Here is a 27,977-nt window from a genome sequence, read left to right as displayed (position 1 = left end):
CCCCCCCCCCCCGAAATTCTGGATAATTTTAATAATTTCATAAGAATGTGTAAAAAATTGTTGAGCCGTAAATATCACTTTGTTTTGAGAGAGGAAATTAAATCCTATTGGGATATTTCTCATATTTAATTTAGTTAGCAAAAATATCATTTATTATGTATTAAAGTATATTTGTTGATTTTCCTTTGTATTTGGCACGTAAATAAAAATTCGATAAATTACACGGAAGAAAAATGTTGCTGTTAGTACAAACGCAAAAAGTGGCGTTGGGAGAACGGTAGCTCTTCAACTCGCGAAATCTCAGTCGGATATTAATATTTATTATTCAAATTTTTACACAATAATCTTTGACGTATTCTGCGACTTGTAGAGTTATTCCGAAATTTTCGAAGCACTTTACAACAAAATGGCGGATTTTTAATAATATTTTGTCGAGTTTAGTGATTTCTTTTTCAAACGTTAAAGTTGTGTTACGAATTTTCGAATTAAAAATTTTCATTAATCCTACATTGTAGTTGAATATTTGAAGAAGTTTTCTGGAAAGTTTTAGATCTTTAAATGTTATAGTAAAAAAATTATGACAATTTATATGCAGTGTCAGCGAAACGTCTGACGCGACATTACAACGACATGTATATAAATTATCATAACTTTTTGGTATTGAATTAATTTTGTTTTAAACGAAACTTTTTTTGTTTATACTTACTAAATGTGTCACTAATATAAAAAAGAATATTTAAAAAAATTGATTTCTACAGCCCCTCCCGAAACATTTTTCTCGCTACGCCACTGTATACGAATATATTATATATGTATTAGGTGTTAAACTTCCTGCAGTTTTTCGTCTCCAAAATTGATTTGTTTCGAAGGGAAAATGAATGAATACCTTAATCAAAGTAATTTCTTCCATTTTCTACTTTATTACTAATTAATAATACTTTATTAATAATACTTTGATTAAGGTTTTTCCAGTCCCTTTGTTCAAAAATTCTATAGAACGTACCAAATGATACCTTTCCCGGATGCATATGTCATGCACAAACAATCCTGAGCTTGCGAAATTGTAATCGAAAACCTAAAAAAAAAGATTTTCCAAAATTAAAGTCGTCATTTCTGTACAACAACTACTTTTTTCTCTCTCCTTTTTTACAGATTCGAAAATACTTTTTTAAGATTAAAGTATACACATTAATATGTGTTTGTGAGGTAGAATTTATTCCGAGAACGACAAAAAATTTCGAATTTGAAATCTTAAGAAAAATTTTTTGTTGTTCTCGCATAAATTCCACCTCACAGACACGTATTAATGCATATATTTTAATCCTTTTCAAATCTGTTTATCAGATTTATATTATGTGTATTAATCAAGTCTTTATTACAGTTTTTATCTGTTATTCGTAATGATTTGTAACACCCATTCTCTAAACATTTTAATTAACAACAATTAATATAAAATTAAAAAAAAATTTTATAATAAAATTCAAATATAGAATATAACCTTAATCACATTAAAGTGTAATGAAGAACGTCAATAGAAGCAAACTTTATTTAAATTAATTATTTACAAATTTTAATATGTCATTTAACGTTATAAAGATTGTTTCGAAAATGCGAATAAGCAAAAATTTGTTAAATTGCTAGTCAATTTAACTAGTGATATTACTGCGATAGTTAATAGAGTTAGCGTTTTAAGACCGAAAAATCATTTCGGCGCGCATTTCTGGGGACTACATACGTAGTATATAAATTCACATAAGAATCATACAAGCATTAAGATCCACCTTGACCGTTTAGACGTTGATTTCTATAGTTTGTTTTATTTAAATGTTGAGATTTAATTGTTGACCTAATTCATTATATATACCGGTGAAATATTTCGAATAAAATATTTTTTATAACCAAGAAATCCCGTAAATGAAATAGTAATGCGAAGATTAAAGTTAAGAAATATAGTTATGACTTATTTTAAAAAAACATCTGATATTTATTAATTATTTTATTTTTCACGTAGACCAAAAGTAACATTCAAAATAATTTTACTTTTAATACACAAAAACGGAAATAGCATACATATTTGGCAGTCGCGGGTACGGATAAGTGTATTAAATACAGTAATCTTCGTCTGTATTGGCGCCATCTTACACAAACATATAGACATATCCGCCTTTCAATTATTAAGATGTTTGCATGTTACATTTTGCTTCAACTAATCTCGCTCTATTTTTATCTTATTTTTTTTTATACCTGTATTGATTAATAAGAAATAACATTTATTAACATTTATTATAATATTTACAGTGTTATATATTATTAAAATAAGTCAAATGCTAAACAAATCAATTTTTACATTAATATTTAATTTAAATATTTAATTTAAATTTAAATATATAATTTTTACGTACATTGATATTTTATAGTAATCGAATAATATTTTTACAGATTATAAAAACTTCAGCGTCCTTTATATCCATCCTACTTACGATGGGTTGAAGATTTATTATATTTACATTGAATTTCTATTTAGTGTTAACAGTTATTGTTAATAGTTATTGTTTCATTATTAACATATTTGCACATAAATTAATATTAACAAAAACCGTTGAATTATTACTTACCATTTTTTTTTATCCGATACATTTGCACGTGTATATGTATTAGTAGAAAATAAGAATATATATAAATTCGCAGCCTGTCAAACTATAGATCGATAAGCCAAGATACGCAATGTTTATTAAATGAGATCGAACAATACAATCCTGAGCTGCTTTCCTCTTTCTCACATATAACACTGTTCCTATTTTATGATTTCCGACAATGTTCTTTTTATTTTCGAGCGGTACTTCATTTAAATGTTATATACTTGCAGCACGTACGATGTTTTACATTCAAGTCTCACAATTTGTTGTTGTCATCTTATCCTATCATGAAACAAAGAAAGAAGGAAAGAAAAGGGATGAATGAGGTTAAAAATATCTTAAATTCTCTGTTTCTTTTTACAACTTCGTAATCATAGAGCTACAGTTATAATTGAGTATATAAAAATTTCTATGAAATAATAATTATTGGCTTTACCCAACCTTTTTTTCTTAAAAATTTGCAATTTCTCCATTCTTCGTTACAGCAAAGTCATTAAAAATGTTCAATGCTTAAAGTGTGTACATTCTGTGTTCATGACTTATAGTACAACACTATATAAGGGTGCATTGGAGAAATGGAAAGTTTTCTTAAATCGAATATACTACAATAGTTATATTTGTGTTTATCATGTGGTCGCAATTCTACTTTCCTCTAATAGTATAAAATTACAACATACGTAAGAAAAAAAACTAGTAGTAACAGTATTAAAGGAATTATTATTTATTACGATATTATAAATAATATTTTATTTATTTTAAATATAATTAAATCAATTAATTTTTCTTGTACGCTCAAAATATCGATAATAATAATTATGGTACATAACCAGTGCTCCTTTGCATAAACATATATTAGCATACATTTTTGTAATGTTGACACAATTTTATAATATCAAAACAATCTATTATCAAAGATTGACATAAGCTATTTGCATTTTACGATATTGTTTATAGCTTATAAGTAATATGCTTTGTCAAGAACACCGCCATTACTAAAATAGAAAACTTCACTCAGAGCATTTCGTTCTCCATCTCCTGCTTCTGATTGATTTATTTACGATCATTGCACGCAACCTGTATCTGATGTGCACCAGAGCTTCTTCCAAAATTATGCGATTTATATATTTCAGGAAAATAAATCGTGAACGTGTGCACACTAGCCGCACTTACATAATGCGCGAGGAAGAATATCTTTTAATGTAAAGGAAATAAATACTCAGAAAAGAAAAGCTTTCGCTTTCTCTACCCTCTTTCTCGAAGAAGTCTCCCTTATTCACGGATATACAAAACTTTTCTTACGGTCACCGAGCACAATTTAAGTCCTGTGAATGTACGCGTATTGCTATCTGTTGTTGCTTGAATTTTTAAAGAATATAATGCATTACGAGCTATACCGCCGTTTCGTCCAAGAATTTGAGAGGGAGAACGTCGATCATCCGGAAACATCTTTTTTTTTTATCGCCAATATACACGCAATCTGTACACGTTGCGATCAAAATATTTAGTAAGTAGTGGTTCACGAGAGAATGCCCTCCACTCTCGTTCTCTTTCAAGCTCTCAGTATGTACAAAGACACTGCATCATAAACGTACGATCGATCAAGTGTTCTCTGTAACACTGTGTCTTTTTTAAATTTTCTTGACGGATTCGATACATATTAACAGTGCAAAATAATAAGAAAGTAGTATTAATAGAAATATGAAAGCAAAGAATACTGTTAGTCCTGCAGCAACCGAAATCTTGTTACGTATCTTTGGCATTTGGCCGAACACGTCGTTCGTTTTGTTACGTAGATTGTTCTGGACTATTTCGATTATAATCGAGCAAGTTGGTCAATATCGATACATTGTAAAACATTATCATTTGATGGAGCTTTTCGAGATAATAATATTTTTAAGTTTAGCAGTGGCGATGACGAGATTTTATATTGTACTCGTCCTTTTTTGGTGTAAACAGCGGTGAGATACGCAGTGGTGAGACACATAGTAGAAGTACTATCAGTGAAAAATTTGTTTTAAACATTATTTAATTACATAATTTATTCAAATTAAGTCAATTAAATAAATTTAGCATTACGTCTTATTTCAACAATTACCACTTTAGATGGTAAGGTGATTTATTCGACAGTTACAAACGTTAACAGACTAAAAACAATTGGTGTAATAAACAAATTATTAAATGTAAAAATAAAATATAAATGAACAAATATCTCGAAAGTTATTGCATAACGATACATTTTTCATCGATGATTTGTATAATGCTTCATTGTGACAGTTATCATGATTATAACCAATAAAACTATTTGTAGAACATTCAGTAAGATATTAACGATGATGGCCATTGACTGGGAAAAGTGTTCCAGCACAAAATTCAGTATATTCGCTACATACAATGCTAAACTGTCGGAGCGCTTCGTTAACATGACGGTGATTCTTTATTCGATAGCTGCAATTCTTACTAGCACCAAGATCTTTGTAAAACACATGGATAGTGGCAATGCTTCCAATGTTTCCACACGGTTGCTCATTGTAGAGATGGATCTGCCATTTGACACTAATCAAAGATTTGTATATGGATCTGTCATAATTATCCAATTTCTTCATTTATTGCTGTGTTCCAATGTTATGGGTGTATTCAATGCTTTACTCATAAATCTGGTAAGTTCTATTATGTAAGTAGATATTGTTTCTATGTATTATTTTTATTATTCATAAAATTAATATCTTGATATTTTAATAATTTGTGATCAATTAAAATTAATTTATTGATTGAATGTTTGATTATTGCCCCTATTATAAAAAATAATATATAGGCTATTCTGTCATATGCTGCTCTTTGAATTTTAAAATATTTTGTACGGTATTAATTAAATTTATGCATTAAAATATTTTTTCTTAATATCGATTAGCACAGTAGTTCAGAAGAATGTATACATTTTAGATATTGCATATAGGCGGTCAAATCGATATTCTGCGTGAGAGTTTGAAGGGAATTGTTCCGAAGAAAGACAAGGACAGCTCGAGTCATTTCACGGTAAATGAAGTAATAAAAAAACATCAGAAAATCATTACCTTCTCAGAGCATATCGAACATCTGTATTCGTATATCGCGATGGTACTCTTCGTATCGGATATTCTGGTTATCTGCTGCTTAGGTTCTACAATTGTCGCGGTAAGTATTATAATTTTGTTTAAATCAACAGTAAAGAGTAATATACACTATAGGAACCGCTGTTGAATTTGTAGAATGAAGGAGAACTATTTTGTGCATTTAATTAGTCAATATTTTATTACCTTTCCGTTGCTCTTACAATGTTTTTTAATATTCCAGTCCATCGGTAGACCCGACGTTTTAAAAAATATAATTAGGGTCCTCTTATTTTACTTCGTCATGAATATGGAAGCATTCGTATTTTGTTTTGCTGGGGAATACTTGAGCGCTAAGGTTAGACATCAAAACGATTATATTAATCACGATATTATAATATTATTATATAATTGTTTGTATACACACACACACAGCCACAAACATATACAGAATCCCATTTTAATTAACTCAGACGAATATCTTGAAAAAAAACGTAAGGCACATACAAAATGTTTCAGATGAAAGTGGAACTATTTCGAGGGGACGAATTTTATTCACGTTGTTTTTTTATAGGTGGGTAGGTCAAAAAGATATGAGGTCACCCCTACTTTTTAAATGATTTCTCTACAAAATTTTTTAAAAAATTATTTCGTTCATGGAAGTATTAATTTACGGTTATTAAAAAGTAGTATATGAAACATTTAATATTTTATGTCAATGTATGCCGGAATATAGTATAAAATATCTTATAAATTAATAGTTTTTTTTATATTAACAAATATAATATTTTTATATACATAATATTTAGAGGAATTATATTATAGATAAAAAATCATGTAATTCCATTTAGAAAAATATACTAACCTTCATATCTTTTTGATGCCTATATGAAAAAATACAAATGTGACTAAAATAAATATCTCCCACGAAACCGTTTCACTTTCATCTGAAATATATTTTTGAATCATACATATTTTTCAAAATATTTACCAATTAACAATCTGTACAAATGTAAATGTTACAAGAATAATTATTTAATAGAATAAAAGTATCGGAGATGCTGCCTACGCTTCCCTCTGGTACGAATCAGATTCCAGAACAAATCGAATTATATTGTTTTTGATAATGAGGTCACAAAATGAGTTAACAATTACAATTGGAAAGATAATGAATTTGTCCTTGGAACAATTTACTAGTGTAAGTCTATTTCATATTTACATTATACGTATAGCCTTTCAGAATAGATTTTTCACAAATGATTATTTTATCCATAATTATCTATAAATATAAAGTGTGCTTGCTCTTTTTAAAATGAAATGAATTAATATTATCAATTACAACAATAAATAATTTTATTAGGACCGTAATGAAATTAAATACTAACAATAAGTAAGCATATTCAAACGTATAACGGTCGAAACTAGATCTTTCAATAGCTAAATAATTCAAAGTGAATTATATATATACTATATATGTACACGCATATATATCATATTTTGTAGTTATTCAAACTGTGGGCGGAATTTTTTCCGGACTTACAAATGCAATTAAACGTAAGGCCTCGGTGGTTTAATAGGACGCTCGTACGGAATACAAGAGATCCGGATTCATGTCCCGGCCAAGGTAATAGTTTTCGCAATAAATTTATTTAAAGTTTTTCAGCACATTAACATCCTTCTAATATAATTCCGGATTGAACATCAAAATTTGCTTGGCAATTTAATTTAATTTGTGATATTATTCCAGTAGTTTACTTGCGTTTGTAAGTTCGAAAAAAATTCCGCGCGCAATTTGAATAACTGCAAAATATAGTATAAATGCATGTACACATTAGACTGCCAAAAAAAATTTTTTTTTTAATTGGTCACTTAGCTCAAAAGCTTCTATTTCATGCCAAAAGAACCCCCCTAAATTTTTATCAAGAAATATTAAGACTTAAAGGTTTCTAGTGAACAATTTTTATATCAAAGTTTTGATTTTCTTTAATACATGTTTGATTTGATGCAAAAATTGCTTAAACCGGATTTTAAAAGGGTACCGTATGTTTTTTTTGGTCGCTGATCTCAGTGTAATAATTTATTTAACTCTATGATGTACACCTTAAGAAATACAGCCCGATTAATGTGAAAAGATTACCAAATTTCGAGTTCAAAGTCGTTTTTAGTAAGGTTCCAAGCGTTCAAATGGTCGTTACTCCTCTCAAATAGTAGGTTTGTTCACGCAGAACAAGATTTAATTGGAATTTTTCCGGAATCTCTTATAGAGTCTTTAAAAGTTACATTTAACTGAATTATAAAACGATTTTAAGACTAGAAAAATTATTTCCACAAGTTCTAAAGTATATCGCTTTGTGTGGTTTTGACATCCTCAAATAAAATACCTCAATTTGTCAATAAAAAACTCTTTATTACAAAATTAAATGAGTACTAACACAAAAAATATTAGGTATTTAATTAATTAAAATAAGCTACATATTATATAGTTTATTTCATTAGTTAAATCATATTTGTATTATGTACTCATTTCCAGTTGGAATTTTAACTGTGAAGTTAATTATCTAACTAATTTATGATACATTATAAAGAAATTAGAGAATTATGTGTGTTTATCAGATTTATATTATGTGTATTAATCAAGTATTTATTACAGTTTTTATCTCTTATTCATTTGTGATACCCATTCTCTATACGTTTTAATTAACAACAATTAAAATAAAATTTAATTTTTTATAATAAAATTTAAACATAAAATATAACTTTAATCATATTAAAGTCTAATGACATTAGTAGAAAGACATTAATAGAAAGACATTAATAGAAGCAAATTTTATTTTAGCGTTGAAATTTAATGGTTAGGATAATTGGCCTAATTCATTATATACCATTAAAATATTTCGTATAAAATATTTTTTATAATCAAAAAACTGTAAATGAAATAGTAATGCGAAGATTAAAGTTAAGAAATATACTTATGACTTATTTGAAAAAAAAAATATCTAATTTTTATTAATTATTTTATTTACCACTTAGATCAAAAGCAACATTCAAAATAATTTTACTTTTAATACACAAAAACGGAAATAGCATACATATTTGGCAGTTGGATACGGATAAGTGACGGATTCAACACAGTAATCTCCGTCTGTTTTGGCGCCGTGTTACACAAACATATCCGCCTTTCAATTATTAAGATGTTTGCATGTTACATTTTTCCTCGACTATAATCTCGCTCTATTTTTGTCCTATATTTTTTTATACCTGTATTGATTAATAAGAAATAACATTTTTATTAACATTTATTAACATTTATTACAATATTTACATTGTTATATATTATTAAAATAAGTCAAATGCTAAGCAAATCAGTTTTTATATTAATATTCAATTTAAACATTTAATTTAAATTTAAATATTTAATTTTTTTACATTGATATTTTATATAGTAATCGAATTATGTTCTTACAGATTATAAAAACTTCAGTGTCCTATATATCCGTCCTACTTGCGATGTGTTGAAGCTATATTATATTTACATTGAATTTCTAATTAATGTTAGCAGTTATTGTTAATAGGTATTGTTTAGTTATTAGAAAATTTGCACATAAATTAATTTTAACAAAAACGTTGAAGTATTACTTACTATTTTCTTTTATTTCTTACACTTGCACGAGTAAATGCATTAGTAGAGAATAAGAAATTTAGACTGTCAAGTATACATCGATATCCCAAGATACGCAATGTTTATTAAATGAGATCGAAACAATACAATCCTGTTCTGCTTTTCTCTCTCACACATAACGTTGTTCCTACTTTATGATTTCCGACAATGTCCTTTTTATTTTCGAGCGGTACTTCATTTAAGTATTGTGTACTTGCTGTACGTACAACGTTATACATTTTTAAGTCGGACAATTTGTTGTTGTTATATTAGCCTGTCATGAAATAAAGAGAGAAGGAAAAAAAAGAGACAAAGGAGGTCAAAAGTACCTTACTTTCTATTTCTTTTTACTTCGTAATTGTGGAGCTATAGTTATAATCGAGTAACTAAAGATTTCTAAAAATAAAAAAATAATTATTGACTTTATCTAACCTTTTTTCTTAAACATTTACAATTTTGCCATTCTTCAGCATAGTAAAGTCATTGAAAATGTGCAATACTTACTTTGAAATAAAAAGTGTATACATTCTGTGATAATGACTTACACCCAAAGAAAGGTTCCTTCGATTTAAAGAAATGTTTCTTTGCTATACGGTTAAAGAAAAAATTTTTTTGGTTTGAACGTCTCATTTCTTTCAACATAATTTCTTTAAATCAAATGAATTTTTTTATTTGATTTCAAAAAGTAGTGTTTAAATCAAAGAAATAACGTTCAAATCATAAAAATTTTTTCTTTAACTGTATAGCAAAGAAACATTTTTTTAAATCGAAGAAACCTATCTCTTGGTGTGTATGGTACAACACTATAGTACAGAAGTGCATTGAAGAAACAAAAAGTTATCTCAATTGGAATATGCTACAATAGCTACATTTATATTTATCATGTGTTCGTAATTCTTCTACTTTCCTCTAATAGCATAAAATTATAACATATGTAAGAAAAAAAAATCAGCAGTAACAGTATTAGAGAAATTATTATTGTTGATATTTATTTTGGTATTATAAATAATATTTCATTTACTTTAAACATAATTAAATCAATTGATTCTTCTTTCATGCTCAAAATATGGATAATAATATTACATAACCAATGCTCTCCCTGCATAAATAGATATTACCTTACATTTTTGTAACATTGAAACAATATTATAATGTCAAAACAATCAAAACAATCTTTTATTGAAGATTAACATAAGCTCTTTGCATTTTACGATACTGTTTATAGCTTATAAGTACTATGCTTTGTCAAGAACGCCGTTACTACTGAAATATAAAACTTCACTCAGCACTTCGTTCTCCATCTCCTGCTTCTGATTTACTTATTTACGATCATTGCGCGCAACCTGTATCTGACGTGCACCAGAGCTTCTTCCAAAATTGTGCGATTTACATATTTCAGGAGAATGAATTGCGAATGCGTGCACACTAGCCGCACTTACATAATGCGCGAGGAAGAACATCTTTCGATATAGAGGAAATAAAATCTCGGAAAAAGAAAAGCTTTCGTTTTCTCTACCATCTCTCTTCCTAGGAAAAGTCTCCCCTAATCATGGATGTACAAAACTTTTCTTACAGTTACTGAGCGCAGTATAATGTCCTGTGAACGTTCGCGTGTTGCTATCTGTTGCTTGAATTTTTAAAGAAAATAATGCATTGTGAGCTACACCACCGTTTTGCTCAAGAATTTGAGAGGTAGGAGATCGACCATCCGGAAATTTCTTTTTTTTTATCGACAATATACACGCAAACTGTACACATTGCGATCAAAATATTTAATAAGTCGTAGGAGAGTGCCCTCCACTCTCATTCTCTTTCAAGCTCTCAGTTTGTACAAAGACATTACATCGTGCACATCGTACAATCGATCAAGTGTTTTTCGTAACACCCCTGTTTTTTTTTATTCTCTTATCGAATTCGATGTATATTAACAGTGCAAAATAATAAGAAAGTAATAATAATATAAATATGAAAGTAAAGAATACTGTTAGCCCAGCTACAGAAATTTTGTTTCGTATCTTTGGCATTTGGCCGAACACGTCGTTCGTTTTGTTACGTAGACTGTTCTGGACTGTTTCAATCGTATTCGAGCAAGTTGCTCAATACCGATATATCGTAAGAAATTTCCGTCTAATGGAGTTTGTAGAGATAGTAACCATTTTAAGTTCTGTAATGTCGTATACGATATTTTTAATTAAACTCATCATTTTTTGGTATAAACAGCGGTGAGATGAGTATTGGTGAGACACATAATATACGCACTATCAGTGAAAAATTTTGTTTTAAAAATTATTTGATAACACTAATTATCCAAATTAATGTAATTAAATAAATTTTGTTTTATGTCTTAATTCAACAATTACCACTTTGATCGGTAAAGTTAATTATTCGGCAGTTGTGAACATGACAAGGCTGAAGACAAATTGCTATAATAAATAAATTCTTAAACGCAAAAATAATATAAGTGAACACTTATTTGTAAAGTCATTGCATAAAGATAAATTTTTCATCGATGGTTTGCATAATATTTCATTACAGCTGTTATCATAATTATGTTTAAATATAAAACTATGTAGAACATTCAACAGCTTATTAACAATGATGGCGATCGACTGGGAAAAGTGTTCTAGGACGAAATTCAGTATGCTCGTGACATCGTATAATGCCAAATTGTCGCAGCGCTTTGCTAACATGACAATGATTCTTTATTCGACAGCTGTAATTCTCTATAGCACGAACATCCTTATGAAACACGTGGATGATGACAATGCTTCTAATGTTTCCACACGATTGCTCGTTTTAGAGATGGATCTGCCATTTGACGCTAATAATAGATTCGTGTATGAATCGGTCATAATTGTTCAATTTTTTTATTTGCTATTATGTGCCGACGCAATTGGTTTATTAAATGCCTTACTCATAAATCTGGTAAGTTCTGTTGCGTAAGTATTATAAATATCGTTTTTATAGGTTATTTCTATTATTAATAAAAATTAATTTTTTTGTACTTCATTAAGTAGTAAAACAGAGTAAAGACCTTAAAAAAGGTTTTTATTTGTCAATTTTTTTAAAGGTAACTATAAATCTTAGGAAGAATATGAATTCGTATACCAAATGGATACACTTTGAAGACATTTTAAGAATTTTTGTATGTCTAAATATAAATATATGGCGTTGCACATTATAGACTTCCGTGTTCAAAAAACATGGTCTATCGGCGATATAAAGAACTTAAGTTGTAATGATCTGAAATGAAAATTTCTTAAAAATTTCAATTCTGTATGAATGTAATTTCAGTTGAGAGAGCGTAATAATTTTTCTAAATAATTCTTTTTTACAAAATGGCAGTGGTTTAAAACAAATTTTAATTTTATTATATTACCTCTTAAACATCTCACGCCCTTCGAAAACTAAAAATTAATTTAAAAAATCCCTACGCTTAACTGAAACTATTCATATTGTGAAGCTGTTCAATGCTGAGGCCGATTGGTCAAAAATTTTTCGAGTTATAGATGCCGTCAGTTGAAAAAAAATAGTTTTGAAAAAAACGCGTTTAAAGTTTCGGTATTGATTATTTATTAGAAATCTATCTATCTATCTATCTATTTCTCTCTATCTATATATTTATCTGTTTATCTATCTATTACCTGCACACAACTTCTTTCTTAAATCAGATGCGTATCTCTGTAGCACTATGTTCCCGTTCGCTACAACTCACATAACTCGAGAAATACTTCGAATTTCATAGAAAATTTTTAGAAGCGTATATTTTAGATATTAATGTTTTGAAAAAAGTGATAAACGTTTTTCAATTTTTTGAAAATTTTACTGTGTTTTAATCTATCAATTAATTTCAATTTATTAATAGAATATTTAATTATTGTCTATATTATAAAAAATAATTTATAAGCTACTCTGATTTATTGAATTTTAAAACATTTCGTACTGCATCAATTAAATTTAAAAATTAAAATACTTTTTTGCAACTTGCATTTGTATGTTAGTTCTGAAAAACGTACATTTTAGATATTGCATATAGGCGGTCAAATCGATATTCTTCGTCAGAGTTTGATGGCAATTTTTCCGAAGAAAGAGAAGGGCAACTTGAGTCATTTTATGATCAAGAAAGTAATCAAGAAACATCAGAATATCGTCACCTTTTCAGAGCACATCGAAGATTTGTATTCGTATATCGCGATGGTGCTCTTCGTGTCGGATACTCTGATTATCTGCTGCTTGGGTTTTACAATTGTCGCAGTATGTATTAGAATTTTGTTTAATTCCACAATAAAAAGAAATATACACTATAGGAATCACTGTTGAATTTACAGAATAAAGGAGCATTATTTTGTGCTTTTAATTATTTAGTATTTACCTTTCCGTTACTCTTAGAATGTTTCTTAATATTTTAGTCAATCGGTGGACCCGATGTTTTGAAAAATATAACTAGGACCCTCTTATTTTACCTCGTTATGAATATGGAGGCGTTCATATTTTGTTTTGCTGGAGAATACTTGAGCGCTAAGGTTAGACACTAGAGTGAATATATCAATCACGATGTCTTAAGTATAATATTATAGAATTGTTTTTATAAAAACACACACACATACAGAAATACACATGTACACAGTTATGTATATTACACAGAGTATTGCATTATAATTGTTCCAAACAAGTATTTTGAAAAATACATAAAAAATATGAAAAAATTATTTTAAATGAAAAAGTTGTTTTGAAAGAACGTATTTTGGTCACGTTGTTTTTTTTAGATGTATATGCCAAAAAGATATAAAAATCATTTCTACTTCTTTATATAGAATTAAATAATTTTTTTACATAATATAATTTTTCTAATTATTCTATTGATAAAAGTGTTACGGTATGATTATTAAAAAGTTAATAGTTTACGAAATATTCAATATAAAAGTATTTAATTTTTATGTCAACATATGCCAAAATAAAGTATAAAATATCTTATAAACTATCTTATAACTATCTTATAAATATCTTATAAAGTCTTACAAATCTTTATGATATATCTTTAAAATATCTTTATAATATCTAATATATATTTATATATCTATATATAATATCTAATACATATTTATATATCTTTAAATAAATATCTTATAAAATATCTTATAAACTTGGAATTTAATATTTCTACCGTAATACGTTTTACAGAATAATTAGAGGAATTATGTTGTGTAAAAAAAAATCATATAATTCCATTTTAAAAAGTAAAAGTGTCCTTCATATTTTCTTGGCACTTTAAGATAAAAACAATGTGACAAAAATACATGGAATCCCATGTAACCGTTCCAGTTTTGTCTGAAACACTTTTTTGTGTATTTTTCTAAAAATACATAAATCACGTATTTTTCGAAATATTTGCCAATTAAAATGGTATACCCTGTATGTATAAAATGGTATACCCTGTATGTTGCAAAATTAATTATTTAACAGAGTAAAAGCATCGGAGATGCTGCCTACGCTTCCCACTGGTACGAAGCAGATCCTAGAAACAGTCGAATTATATTGTTCTTGATAATGAGGTCGCAAATACAATTAACCATTACAATTGGAAAGGTAATGAATTTGTCCTTGGAACGATTTACTAGTGTAAGTTTATTTCAGATTTGCTTTATACGTGTAATCTTTTAGTACAAATTTTATGCAAATGATTATTTTACCCATAATTATCTATATTAAGTAAAAAGTATGTTCGTTCTTCTTAAAATTTAAGTAAAATATTGATATCCATTAATTTTTGTTACATAAACACATACACACACACATACATACAGAGTGTAATTAAAAAAAAGACAAACTTTGTGGGCAAGTTTTCACTACCAAATTAAAAAAAAATTAAGAAGTTCTTTACAATTCTATTTCTAATTTAATTTCTAATTTAATCGTTATATTTTTGTCTTATATTATATAGTTAAAGTATAAAGCTCAAAGTATAAAACACACGTATTTTGCAGCTGAGTACAGATGATTAGTGTATTCAGTTGTAGTCTCTTACGCAAGCATAGACATATTTGTATGCGTTACTAATATATTTGCATATTCCAACTTGCCTCTACACTTAATTCTGCTCTACCCTATATTATTTTTAATATGTATATTGATTAATAAGAAATAATATTTGTTGCAATACTCTCATTATTACATACTAAAATGAGTCCAATGCTAAACAAAAAATCATTTTTTACATAAACACTGAATTTTCATATTTAATTTCTACGTACATTAATATTTTATAATATTTAAATAATATTCTTACAGATTATAAAAGCTTCAGTTTCCTATATATCCGTCCTACTTGCAATTTAATGAAGCGGTTCTATATTTTATTTACATTGAATTTTTAATAAATATTAACAGTGTCGTCAGTGGTTACTATTTATTTATTAAAAAATTTTTACACACACACACGCATATTATATAAATAGTGATAATAATCGTCGCAGAATTACTTACCATTTTCTTCCATCCCTTACACACTTGCATGCGTGTATGTATTAGTCGAGAGTAAGAATAAATTTGAGACTGTCAGGCCATAGATCGATAATCCTAGACACGGAATGTTTATTAAATAAAGTCGAACTATACAATTCCGTGCCGCTTTTCTCTCTCGCACCCGACATTGTTCGCACTTTGTGATTCGCGACAATTTTCCTTTTATTTTCCAGCGGTACTCCATTCGAACATTGTGTATACTTGATGTGCGCATGGCATTTTGCATTTTCATCTCATAATTTATTGCTGTCGTGTTATCCTGTCATGAAACAGATAAAGAAGGAGAGAAAAGAGACAAAGAAGGAAAAAATTTTTTAATTTTTTGTTTTTTTTTATGATTTCATAATCGTAAATTTATAGTTATAATACTTATAACTGAATATCTTATATACATATACATATACATATATATATATATATATATGTTTGGTATCAAAAGTATATATACTTATATTTAATGATTAATCGTTATCGATTATCTGTCAATTGTGTGTGGTGCGCTTTAGCGTTGTAATTTTTAACGGGCTACTTCGTGGTTATTCTTGAACAAACACACAAAACGTATCAATGCTTGATTTCATGAACCATTGATAAAGAAACTTTTTTTTTTCTTTTAATTACGAAAATATCTGCTATAAATATGAGTATGTTTCTCTATAGAATTAGTTCTTTTTTTTACGTCTGACAAGACATGTTGCATATGTATTATTTTGCATACATTGTTACAATTTGTCATATTAATTGTCGTTCAAATTTGTCATTATGCTTACTTTGTATTGCACTATCACTGATAAACTGTAGATTTGATGAATAATTTGAGCAGCTCTTTAATGTACAGCTTATTTCTTCATATTGATTATTATATCTTCAACGTTGAATTAATCTTAGATTACCGCTTAAAAAAGCGATTATTCTCTCAATCGCTTTTTTGTGAGATACCAATATAAAATAGTAAATTTTATGTAGTATTTTATAAAGTTATACAGAATTTGTTTTTTTCAATATTGAAAGTTTTGTAATATTTTGACTATGATAGCCGCCAAACGGACAAATCAGAATTTTCTGGTTGAATGTATTACTCTCTAAAAGTGAGTCAGTGTGAGTTAATAGTGATTTTAGTGTTACACTTATAACTGATGTAATCAACAGCGAATATTTACTGTTTTTCAGTAATAATATACACACACATTGATTTACTTTTAGAGATTATGATTTCTGCAGATTGAGAATCTGCAAAAAATTAAAACCTCTAAAAGTCAGAAAATCAGTAGATTATTACTGAAAAACAGTAATAAAAATATTCGTTGATAATTACATCAGTTATAAGTATAGTATTAAAGTTACCGATTCACTTTTGGAATATTCTAATTCTACTGATAATTAAAATTCTGATTAATATAATCAAAATTTTCTGGTTAGTGTGTCTATTTCCAACTAGAAATTTTTCTCAGTGAAAGAAAACTTGAAAAATCCGTCAGCTCACACACGATAACGTATATATATAACTGATCGATCATATCGCGTTTCGAATGTAATTATCAGCCTTTACACTGCCGTCGAGTCGTAATGATATATAGTTTTGATGTAATTTTGCCTAATACGGAGGGATAACTTTAATATATCAACTGCTTCGTTCGGGCACTTATCCTGAGGATAGAATTTTTCTTTAACAGCAATGACTCATTCTGCACAAGACTCATGACGATAACGCAATTTTTTCGCCATCTGACAAAAGGGTGCTCGATTGACGTACTAAACGCTTTAATCATGACATTGGTAAGTCCTAAGATTTATTGCTAAAGTTCAAAATAATTTTACATGAAGTAATCATCGTCAATATGCTTCCGATCATAAATCTCATTAACTGGATATAGATAAAACTTCACATCAATTTTGTAAGCTAAAATTTAAGTTGTTTAAATTAATTTTGCATCAATATTATATGATTTATTGCTATAATAAAGCAATGTAAAAAAAGACGTGTACATTTTTTTGGCTCATAATAAATTAAAATTATTTTATCTTTTTTACAGACTTTACTTTTTATATTCTATAATAAATATTCATTATTTCTAAGTATTCTAGTATCATATGTATATACAGGGTGTCTCGACCTTTTTTGCCAATCACTTTTGTGTAGATAGAGTGGACTAAACTGAGTCGAAAAGTCCTCTACCATTTTGCAATTTTCGCAATAGTTAACAAAATTACTAAAAATTGCAAAATATCGGTCTTAAATAATTTTTTACTCAAATACTATCAACTTTACAGAAAAACTGCAAGAGACAAAAATCATTTATTTTCTTCTCATAAAATTCTGAGAATTTTTTCAGAATTTTTTAACACCGTATTTTCTCACGTTGATAAAAATAAGAAAATGCAGTACTAAAAAGTTGATAAAAAATTCTGAAAAATTCTTAGAATTTTATGGAAAGAAAATAAATGATTTTTGTCTCTTGCAGTTTTTCTGTAAAGTTGATAGTATTTGAATAAAAAATTATTCAAGACCAATATTTTGCAATTTTTAGTAATTAATATCTTGTTAACTATATTGCGAAAATGTCAAAAGGGTAGAAGACTTTTCGACTCAATTTAGTCCGCTCTATCTACACAAAAGTGATTGGCAAAAAAGGTCGGGACACCCTGTATACATATACAAAATAATGTAAAAATGTATTTAAAATAACTTTTTTATCAAAGATATTTACTTATGTATCTTTCTTCCAGTTCAAATAACACTTGTTCATACGTGTATATATGGCTTAGTTTACCGATAGTTATTTATATAAAGTATGCTGTAAGGTTTATCTCAATAGTTATTTTTGTTTTCATTGCTGTAATTTTTAGATATTTTATATTAGTGATCAAATTAATTCTTACTGGAACAGTTCAAACATGTTTTTTTTGTAAAAAAGATAACATGCACCGTTTAACCGAATTACTATGGATATCTTATAAACATTATAAATTTATTTTATATATAAAAAATGTTGGAGGTCTTGATATTGTTATATCGCTGCAATTTATATGTAGAATATTTGAATCGTTTGCTTGGTAGAAATTATTACTGTTATTGTGAGTCAAATTAAAAGGTGTCAAGGAAATTAATTCTTGTCAATAATTTTATGATTTTCACTAGCCAAATATATATATTATTTAGAAAGCTACTGACAAAAAAAGTTTAGAATATAATTTTCGACTAAAAGTAATAAAAACTTAATTAATAATACTATATAAACTGAAATATTAAAACGGTATACAATTGAATTTTATACATATAAGAAAAGTATTCCACAACATTACATTAGATAATAATATTCTATAATACGATTCTTTATAATAATATTAAAAAGGGAAGAATTTTGATTTTATAGAATAGTGATAATCGCATAGTTTGAAGGATAAAGATATGAAAAGAATATTAATGCAAATAATGTTGCAGTCAATAAGCGTTTCTACAATATTGATGAAGAGTGTACTGTTTTACAACATCATAAATCTCGAGACGTTCAGTTTTTGCTTGGTCGAGGAATTACTACAAAGGTATAATATTAACTCAACAACTCGATTTTGTAATCTATTTTAAAGTAGTCTACGAATATATAATGTTTCAACTTGGCAACGAGTGACATTTAATTAATATTTGTCCTGTAAACTTTAATTTTAATAACGGAGCATATATAATATTTAAATTTTTATATTTAAACAAATTTAACTGTAGTTACGTAGGAATTAACGACGATTGGCTTTTGTTATATATATAGCTTGACGGCTTTAATTCTTTTGTCATGTTTTACGTAACGTGCAAATTGTGTTCGTAACAGTAAATAATTAGAAAAGCTATTTCATTTGACCTTTAGAATCAATATATCGTCAATGCGGCTTATGAATCTCTTTGGTACAATACAACACGTGAACGAGAGTTGAATGATATCATTTTTGTGATTTGAGATCGCAAAAATATGATTAACAAAACTACAATTGAAAAAGTTATGGATCTGTCATTGAAACGTTTTAATAGTGTAATCGAAAGAAAACTCCATTATATTTGTTGTATTTTTGAAAGTATTTTTATCCATTCTCGATAATTATTATGATTACAGATTATAAAGCCGTCGGCGTCCTATCTGTGTCTGTGCTGTTGGCCATGTCCTGGAAAAAAGTTAATTATGTTTAAATATAAAAAAATTTAAACATTAATATTTAGGAATTATTTAAAAAAATAATATTTATAGAGTCCTATATTTCACATTCTGTCTTGTCTTTCGCTATTTCTTATCATCTCATCGCGTCATTTTGAATATCTCATATCTATACGTGCGCCACGTGAAAAAGAAACATACATTTTTTTGGTATTTTATATTCTATTTTGTTTTTAATTATTTATTTTTTCCAACACACTACGTATATTTATCATATTTACAATTTTTTCTTAATCCTCTTATTCTACTAATGTCTTTAGTATAATTTCCCCCCCCCTCTCTCTCTCTCTATTTTTTGTCTTTTTTCCTCCATCACTTATTCACATATACTTTCATATTTCTTAGTCTTTTCCACATATAACCTGTGTTTATCTTCTCTGTTATTCACTTTTTTTTTTATTTTTCGACGCCTACATTCCGCCAACCTTCACAATTTATTTTTGCCTAAAAATATCTCAGCATCCCTGTTGTTCTTAATACCCTATTGTACCTCAGTTCTCTCATTTTTATTTTTTCCTACCTTTATACATCTCTGTCTTTTTTCTTCTTTGCCATTTCTTCCATAATCCCCCTTTCTTTCATAATCATATATCACTTTTTCCGCTGAATAAATAATAATATTTGATATTACAATTAATTTTATCTGTTTTAATATTAATTTATCTTTTACGCCATGAGAAACAATTAATAGATTGCAGAATTTAGTTAAATGATTCTGCTTTCGCTCTATCAAAATGAAATAAGATTTTATATACCACTTCTTTTTTTTAAGTAAGTGTTAAAAGTTGGATATTATAATTTAGAAATTTTGCATACAAGTTAAAACTCATAAAAATCTATATTTCGATGTTACTTACTGCTCTGTTATATACGTCAATGTGCTTCAATATGCGCTTTCGTTGAAAACCAGAATAAACTCGGAAGGAAAATCAATAACTCGAAATATACGCAAAGTTGTGTTAAATGAAGTCGTACAAAGTGAACTTATGATTTTCTCTCTTTCTCTCTTTCTTTCTCTCCCCGTGCTCGCTCATTATTCTCTCTGCTTCGAGTTCCATCGATTTCCGTTCAGACTTTATATACTTTCTGAGCGCATAGTGTCTTGCATTATATGAAGCGACAAATAAAGAGTGGGAGGGTGAAGATTCGCTTGAGTTGTAAATTTCTTTTTCTTCGCTTTTTTTTCTTGTTTTCTCGTATCTTAAAGCGTGAGACCGTATAACCATAACCACAATCGGTGCTCTTTGTTTTCTTCGAACACGCGATTTTCACGCAGTTTGAAATTTTTTCTTATGATCCCCATTATAAATTTAATACTCGCATTTGCGTTTGAGTGTTGCTTACCCATGTTTGCTTGAATTTTTAAAGCAAATCGCTCACTCCTGCATTGGTCTGTAGGATTATTATTGATTTAAGGGATATTTTCTTAGTACCTTTTTTTTCTTACGAGAGTTATGAGTAACAGAAAAGACAGCAATTGCATATGTAATTTAAACGCACAACCGCAAATATTTAATGACTGTGAGGAAATCAAAATGTGTACTTTTATTTCGCTTTCACTTAGAATTTTTCAATTCGTACCGAGACGTTCAGTTTTACACATCGTACGATTGATCAGCTTTGTACGATTTAGTAATTGACTCTTCAGTAATATAAATTGTATATATGTTTCTGTAAAAGAAGATAAAAATACAGTAAATTAATATAACAAGTTGGAAAGGAAAAGAGTATGAAACAAACACCTACAAGCACTATCAACCGAACCGTAGAAATTCCGCTTCGCATTTTTGGTATCTGGCCAGGTTCACCGTACATTCCATTTTGTAGACTGTTTTGGACGATTGCACTCGTAGTTACTCAATCTTTACAATATCGATATATTATTTTGCACTTACACACTGCCGACCTTTCCGATTTGATGGATGGTTTAAGTGCAACCTTGAGTTTTAGCCAATTTTCTTCTAAACTCGTCATTTTCTGGTTCAATCAGCGGTAAGACATAAATAGCTATAATTTAAATGCTAGAAAGATATTAATTATATTTTTATGAAAAAAGATATATTATTTTTAATCATATCATTTATGTACAATATTATACAAATTCCTGCATATGCTCTAGAAAATTAATATTTTTTTATTATTATATTGTGATAATTGATAAAATCACTTATAGAACATTCGATAAGATACTGACAATGATGGCAATGGACTGGAAGAAAAATAGCGGTGCTGATTTTAGTACACGTGTGAGAACAAACAAAGCCGTTCTATCGCAGAATTTCGCTAAAACCGTCTTTGGTATATTTTCGATAGCCATAACATTATACACCGCTAGCGTTTTCACTTTTGATACAAGTAATCTAGAAGAGACTGACCTGTCCATGCGACCGCTTATTCTAAAGATGGACTTTCCATTCAATAGTAATACACAATTTGTTTATGGGTTGGTATTAGTTACACAATTCTTTTGCACAGTGCTATGTGGCTGCACTGTTGTCACGCTAAACGTTCTCCTCGTTGTCTTGGTAAGTTGAAATTGTCTTGAAATTATTGTTTAAAAAATTTTTTATTTAATCGTTGCGTCCACCTTAACTAATATATTGCAATGTTCTCTGGAATTATAAAATTACTGCAATTATATACAAAATATCGAGATGAAATCACACTTTCTAAACCTTTTAGGTATTACATTTAGCTGGCCAAATAGAGATTCTCGGTAGATGGTTCACAAAAATCGTTTCAGAGAAAAACGGACACAGGCTGAATCTAGCAATGATGAGGAAAATAATTGAAAAACATCAGAGTATTATTACCTTTTCAAAAAGAATTGAAAATTTATATTCCGATATTGCGTTGATTCTGTTGGTGTCAGATAGTTTGATTATGTGTTGCATCGGTTTTGTACTGGTTACGGTAAGTAATTATGATAAGTGTTTCCAGTAAGCAAAAAATATTTTGAAACATTCCAGCAACATAGCAGCAACGTCGCTAGAATGCTTCAAAATATTTCTTGCTTATTGGGTTGTTGCTGAACAACCAATAATTCAAAAAAATATTTTTAAAAAGTTTTATTTTATTTAATTTTACTTTAATTTATATAACTTTACTTATATTGGTCAACTTAATTATTTTAATATTACCATTACGTATATATTATACATATAACAAGTATTATTTTTAATATTCCTAAGTCGATTGGAAAGCCCAATGCTGCTACGATTATAATGAAGTCTCTTGGATTTTACCTTATAATGAATTTTGAGGTATTCATGTTTTGTTTTGCTGGAGAATATTTAAGCTCTAAGGTTAATTATTACCCTTAATAATATATTATTAATAAATGAACTGTTAATTTTTCTCTTCACTTAACTTTCTGACATATAGAGTAGAGCAATTGGAGACGCTGCATACGATTCCCGTTGGTATCAATGCAGATTTCAAGACAGCTGGATTATTTTATTCTTGATAATGAGATCGCAAAACCAGTTGACGATTACAGTTGGGAAATTTATGGATCTTTCCCTAGAACGATATGTCAGTGTAAGGATACTATCAAAATATTTTTGTACTGTAAAAATTAGAATTCCTTCTTAAATATATAATATGGTAAAAATATATTGTTATGTATACCATATTATATATTTACAGTCCCACACCTGTTATTTATAATAGTACAGTTTTTACAATAAATTACATTTCACATACATCTTTTACACTATCTGCATTTTTATGTATCAATTTAGTGACAAATGCATAATATTGTTATAGATTATAAAAGCTTCAGCATCTTACGTATCAGTTATGCTAGCTTTGTTAGTATATTGACAACAAAGATACGAGTACTTAACATAATAGTTATGCTATAGTAATTTATGATTGTTAAATCTGATTATTATATATAAAAAATATGCACGTATTGAATAAAAATCGCATTTTGCTAAATCAATGTAATATATTTGTTTTACTGTTATTATTTGAATGATTCGCGCAAGTGCTTATGAATGTGCGTGCAAATCAGTAATATGAATTAATTCATAACATTAATTGTAAAGTTGATATTAAATTCTCTTTATTTACCTGAGAGAGATATGTTATAAGTAACAAAGGTTCAAAGAAACATACGATCGAGTAATTCACATTTATGATACTTAATAATTTTATTTTATTTCTTAGTGTATACGTTATATTTCTATACTTTTAATTTTAGCGAGACTTTAGAGCAAGTTTAATTTCGATGTGCAATCCCCTACAATCGGTGACGTTTCATATGGTATTCTGAATTAATAAAGCAAATATGGCGCAAATGCGCAGTAACTGTCTTACGTAAAAAATATCCTTCGATGCTTTTCTTTTTCCAAAGGTGATTGTTCATGAGAAGATAAGACTTTATGATTAAATAATATTTTGTGCACAATTACCTGGCCAATTTCTTTATATTTTCCTCTCGAATGTCTTTTCTGTTCCTTAGATCTTAAGACTTCCAGGATCGCGTCTTACTAGCAGAGGTATATACATCGTATAGATTACTACATATCATTACATATTTATGCAAATTATTCGCGAGTACATAGTCTGCACTGAACAGAACGTGAGACGACTCTGACAATTCCCTTGTTTTTAAATTACAAGAGATTGCTTCTTCGTGCGCACGCAGTACGATAAAAATATTTAATGAACAACCGTCATTGGTCAATCTCCCAAGGGGCTGTTCGCTTCATGTCGTTCTTAGAATTCCGGACTTCACGCATATTTTTTACAACGTACATCAAACAGTGGAGAACATAATATCAGCCAGAGCACACATGTTTCTTATACTTAGAGAGTATTCCTAGATTTTGATGCACTGACTTGTACATAGAAAGACAAGAAGTTATGAGGAGTAATCGTACGATCAATCGCACAGTAGAAGTTATGCTCATCATGTTTGGTGTCTGGCCAGGTATATCATGCGTTATACTCTACAGAGTGTTTTGGATGATTACACTAGCAATTAATCAATTCTTCCACTACTCGTACTTTGTAACGCATTTCCATTTCGACAATCTCTTCGACTTGATGGACTGTCTGAGTAGCTTTTTGGTAACAGTAAAAGTAACTGTTAAGCTTATTATTTTTTCGTTGAAACAACGGTAAGCGACAATTAATTAATTAAATAATTCAAATTTCGTAAAAAAAAACGTGAAAATACTGCAACAGTTCTAAAATATTTGAATGTTTATAGAAAATTCGTAGAAATCTTGACAACGATGGCGGAAGACTGGAACGATTGCGATAACGATGGCGTTGCTTTACGCGAAACGGCAGGCAAAACGAAACTCTCGAGTCGTATTTGTAATGGATTAATTATTCTTCATACAATCGCCACGTTTGCATACGGCATTGGTATCCTGCTGGCCGATATCGATGTCACCGATCGAACGGCTGAACTCCCTCTCATGCTAAAAATGGAATATCCCTTCGTCATAGACACGCAACGCAAGTACAGTCTGGTATTAGTTACGCAGTTCGTTTCCGTGATGGTGTGCAGTTGGGGTGGTGGTTTATTCAACGCTCTGTTTCTAACTCTGGTAACCTGCATCTACATTAGCAAGTATCATAAGCAAAATATATTTATATTTGTAATTAATGGTCCACTGTAAATCATTAGCACAAATATTAGGATAAATTCAAGAATAAAATATTCATCAGGTTTAATTCACTCTCGTGCGGTTTATTATGTCACTTTTCATAACAAAATTTTTATTATTTAAAAGTAAAACGGATATTTGTAATCACATGATCCTAAATGACAGAATCTTTATTAGTAGACTCTACACGTGGGCAGTCAAATAAACATCCTGCTTTGCTGGTTGACGAAACTTGGATCCAAAGACATCGAAAACAAGCATGATTCATTCGTTACTGTCACGACGAAAATCATTCGAAAGCATCAAAAAATTATCAATCTTTCGGAGAACATTGAAAATCTCTATTCATACATCGCTTTGCTTCACTTCGCATTGAATATAGTGATGATTTGTTCATTAGCATTTCTTATTGTGACTGTGAGTAAAGTTCTTTAAATTTCAAATATAAAAATACACATTCAACCTTAGAATCAATTGCATTAGTTAATTTTTTATACAGTTTTTTCTGTTTCATATAAATATTATATTGCATTATTTAATTTGTTATAAATCACTATTTATAATAAATTGAAATAACTGTCCGTGTGTTTTGAATGCATTTATTTTCATTCTACATCAACATTGTAGGCAATCGGCAGTCCCGATGCCACTGAACAAATAGTGAGGTCTCTTTTATTTTACGTTGTAACGAACCTTGAAGCGTTTATATTTTGCTTCGCTGGAGAATATCTGAGCAATAAGGTTAGACAACGGAAGATTATTGTGATTGCAATAAAAGTATAGATAATCTATCGTTTTGTGGTACTGATATCATTATTATACAGAAAAATATTAAAAAATTTCTATCTTTATTATTTCTAACTTCATAGAGCAAAGCGATCGGAAATGCAGTGTACAATTCTACCTGGTACGATATGAAACCTAAGGATAGCCGTGTTCTATTATTTATAATTTTAAGATCTCAAAGACAATTGAAGCTTACGGCGGGCAAGATGACAGTTCTTTCCTTTGAGTGCTTTACAAACGTAAGATATATGTATAATAATTAAAGAAAAAAAAATTCTTGAATTTTTTATATACAAAAACTGTGAAAAACATAGTTACCCATAATATATTTTTATTATTCATCAGCGAATAATGTTATTATTGTTTGGAAAGAGATACAAACCTTTCTGGTATACTAATTTTTTATATGTATATATATATGTATTCACTTCCTTGCTTCAAAAGTGACACTATTCTACAAACTAAGTTTTCCAAAAGGAAGTATTTTTCAATTTGACAAAAAATTATTTACTAATCAAATCATATTAGCAAAGAGAGTATGTACTTTTTATCAAATTTTCTGTATTACATTAAATTTTTTATAATTTTTTGCTGTTGTAATTTTGACAACTTTAACAAATCCGCCCTTTTTGAATTCTAACGATTTTGACGATTTTTTAAAATGAAATCAAGTTAGATCACATTTAATAAAGAATAGCATACTGTTTACTAAACTCATTCATAATAACTCAAAAATCACATTTCTGAGTTGTGCATCTATTGAAATAAAATAACGATATGTACGATAATAAATGCATATACATTTTTCTTCATCACTGATGGTATTAACATTGTTATAGATTATGAAGGCTTCAGGATCGTATTTATCGGTACTACTGGCAATGAAATAAACGTCGCAGTATCTCTTACGTAACTAATTCCTTAAGTGACAGTCGCCTGAAGTAACAAATCAAGTGATCAAATAAATATCGACGATTTTAATTAGAAAAATTAGAACATAATGTACATGTACATATAAATATATGTTAACATATACATAGTAAACATTTTCTAAATATATACTTTTATACCAACGCAATATAATTATTAAGTGTATATAGAAAATTGTAACACAGAAATCATGATATTTCTTTCGTTAGTGTGAGAAATATGTGTTCTGACATGGTTTCTATTTAGAACACACAACTGCTCAGTCCTTTAACATACCTTCGTATATAAAGCACTATATTGTATACCATTCTCACACCAATTATTTGGTGTGAGACGTACGCAGTTTATAACACTTGTTGATTACTTGTAAAATACCAGCGTACACAAATACGCTGCAAACAACTTTGTGCATTCGAAAATACTTATATATCAGCACTGCACTTGAGTTTCTTTGCTGCTTATCTACTGCTTTGATGCATGAATTTCAAAACTTTTCCGGAATGTACGCTGAAGCGTGACTCAGAATCACG

General features: G+C 28.6%; 6 protein-coding genes across 6 annotated transcripts in view; all 6 read left to right on the top strand.

Moving 5' to 3' along the window:
* The window catches only part of LOC108762345 (uncharacterized), an 11,068-nt gene extending 8,578 nt beyond the window's left edge, over nt 1-2,490 (top strand). The window contains exon 9 of the mRNA XM_018509303.1: nt 2,440-2,490. Within this exon, the coding sequence (XP_018364805.1) occupies nt 2,440-2,490 (51 nt within the window). The remainder of the gene's footprint in view (nt 1-2,439) is intronic.
* Nucleotides 2,491-4,966: 2,476 nt separating this feature from the next.
* LOC108762344 (odorant receptor 22c-like) lies at nt 4,967-9,238 on the top strand. Its single transcript, XM_018509302.1, has 5 exons — nt 4,967-5,293; nt 5,577-5,807; nt 5,967-6,080; nt 6,765-6,920; nt 9,188-9,238. The coding sequence occupies exons 1-5, from the start codon at nt 4,967-4,969 to the stop codon at nt 9,236-9,238; spliced, it is 879 nt and encodes a 292-aa protein (XP_018364804.1).
* Nucleotides 9,239-12,182: 2,944 nt separating this feature from the next.
* On the top strand, nt 12,183-15,716 carry LOC108762409 (odorant receptor 13a-like). The gene is made up of 5 exons (XM_018509392.1): nt 12,183-12,305; nt 13,404-13,634; nt 13,790-13,903; nt 14,844-14,999; nt 15,669-15,716. Exons 1-5 carry the CDS (start codon nt 12,183-12,185, stop codon nt 15,714-15,716), a joined length of 672 nt encoding a protein of 223 aa, XP_018364894.1.
* Nucleotides 15,717-22,302: 6,586 nt separating this feature from the next.
* On the top strand, nt 22,303-23,136 carry LOC108762343 (odorant receptor 13a-like). Its single transcript, XM_018509301.1, has 3 exons — nt 22,303-22,629; nt 22,787-23,017; nt 23,074-23,136. Exons 1-3 carry the CDS (start codon nt 22,303-22,305, stop codon nt 23,134-23,136), a joined length of 621 nt encoding a protein of 206 aa, XP_018364803.1.
* Nucleotides 23,137-23,328: 192 nt separating this feature from the next.
* On the top strand, nt 23,329-23,929 carry LOC108762342 (odorant receptor 22c-like). Its single transcript, XM_018509300.1, has 3 exons — nt 23,329-23,409; nt 23,489-23,644; nt 23,873-23,929. The coding sequence occupies exons 1-3, from the start codon at nt 23,329-23,331 to the stop codon at nt 23,927-23,929; spliced, it is 294 nt and encodes a 97-aa protein (XP_018364802.1).
* Nucleotides 23,930-24,976: 1,047 nt separating this feature from the next.
* Nucleotides 24,977-27,407, top strand: LOC108762341 (odorant receptor 4-like). The gene is made up of 6 exons (XM_018509299.1): nt 24,977-25,233; nt 25,326-25,671; nt 25,912-26,148; nt 26,359-26,472; nt 26,601-26,756; nt 27,357-27,407. Exons 1-6 carry the CDS (start codon nt 24,977-24,979, stop codon nt 27,405-27,407), a joined length of 1,161 nt encoding a protein of 386 aa, XP_018364801.1.
* The last annotated feature ends 570 nt before the right edge of the window (nt 27,408-27,977 follow it).

The sequence above is a fragment of the Trachymyrmex cornetzi genome, unplaced genomic scaffold (assembly GCF_001594075.2).
Source record: "Trachymyrmex cornetzi isolate Tcor2-1 unplaced genomic scaffold, Tcor1.1 scaffold299, whole genome shotgun sequence".
Lineage (NCBI taxonomy): Eukaryota > Metazoa > Arthropoda > Insecta > Hymenoptera > Formicidae > Trachymyrmex > Trachymyrmex cornetzi.
This window is presented reverse-complemented; position numbering and strand designations above follow the sequence as displayed.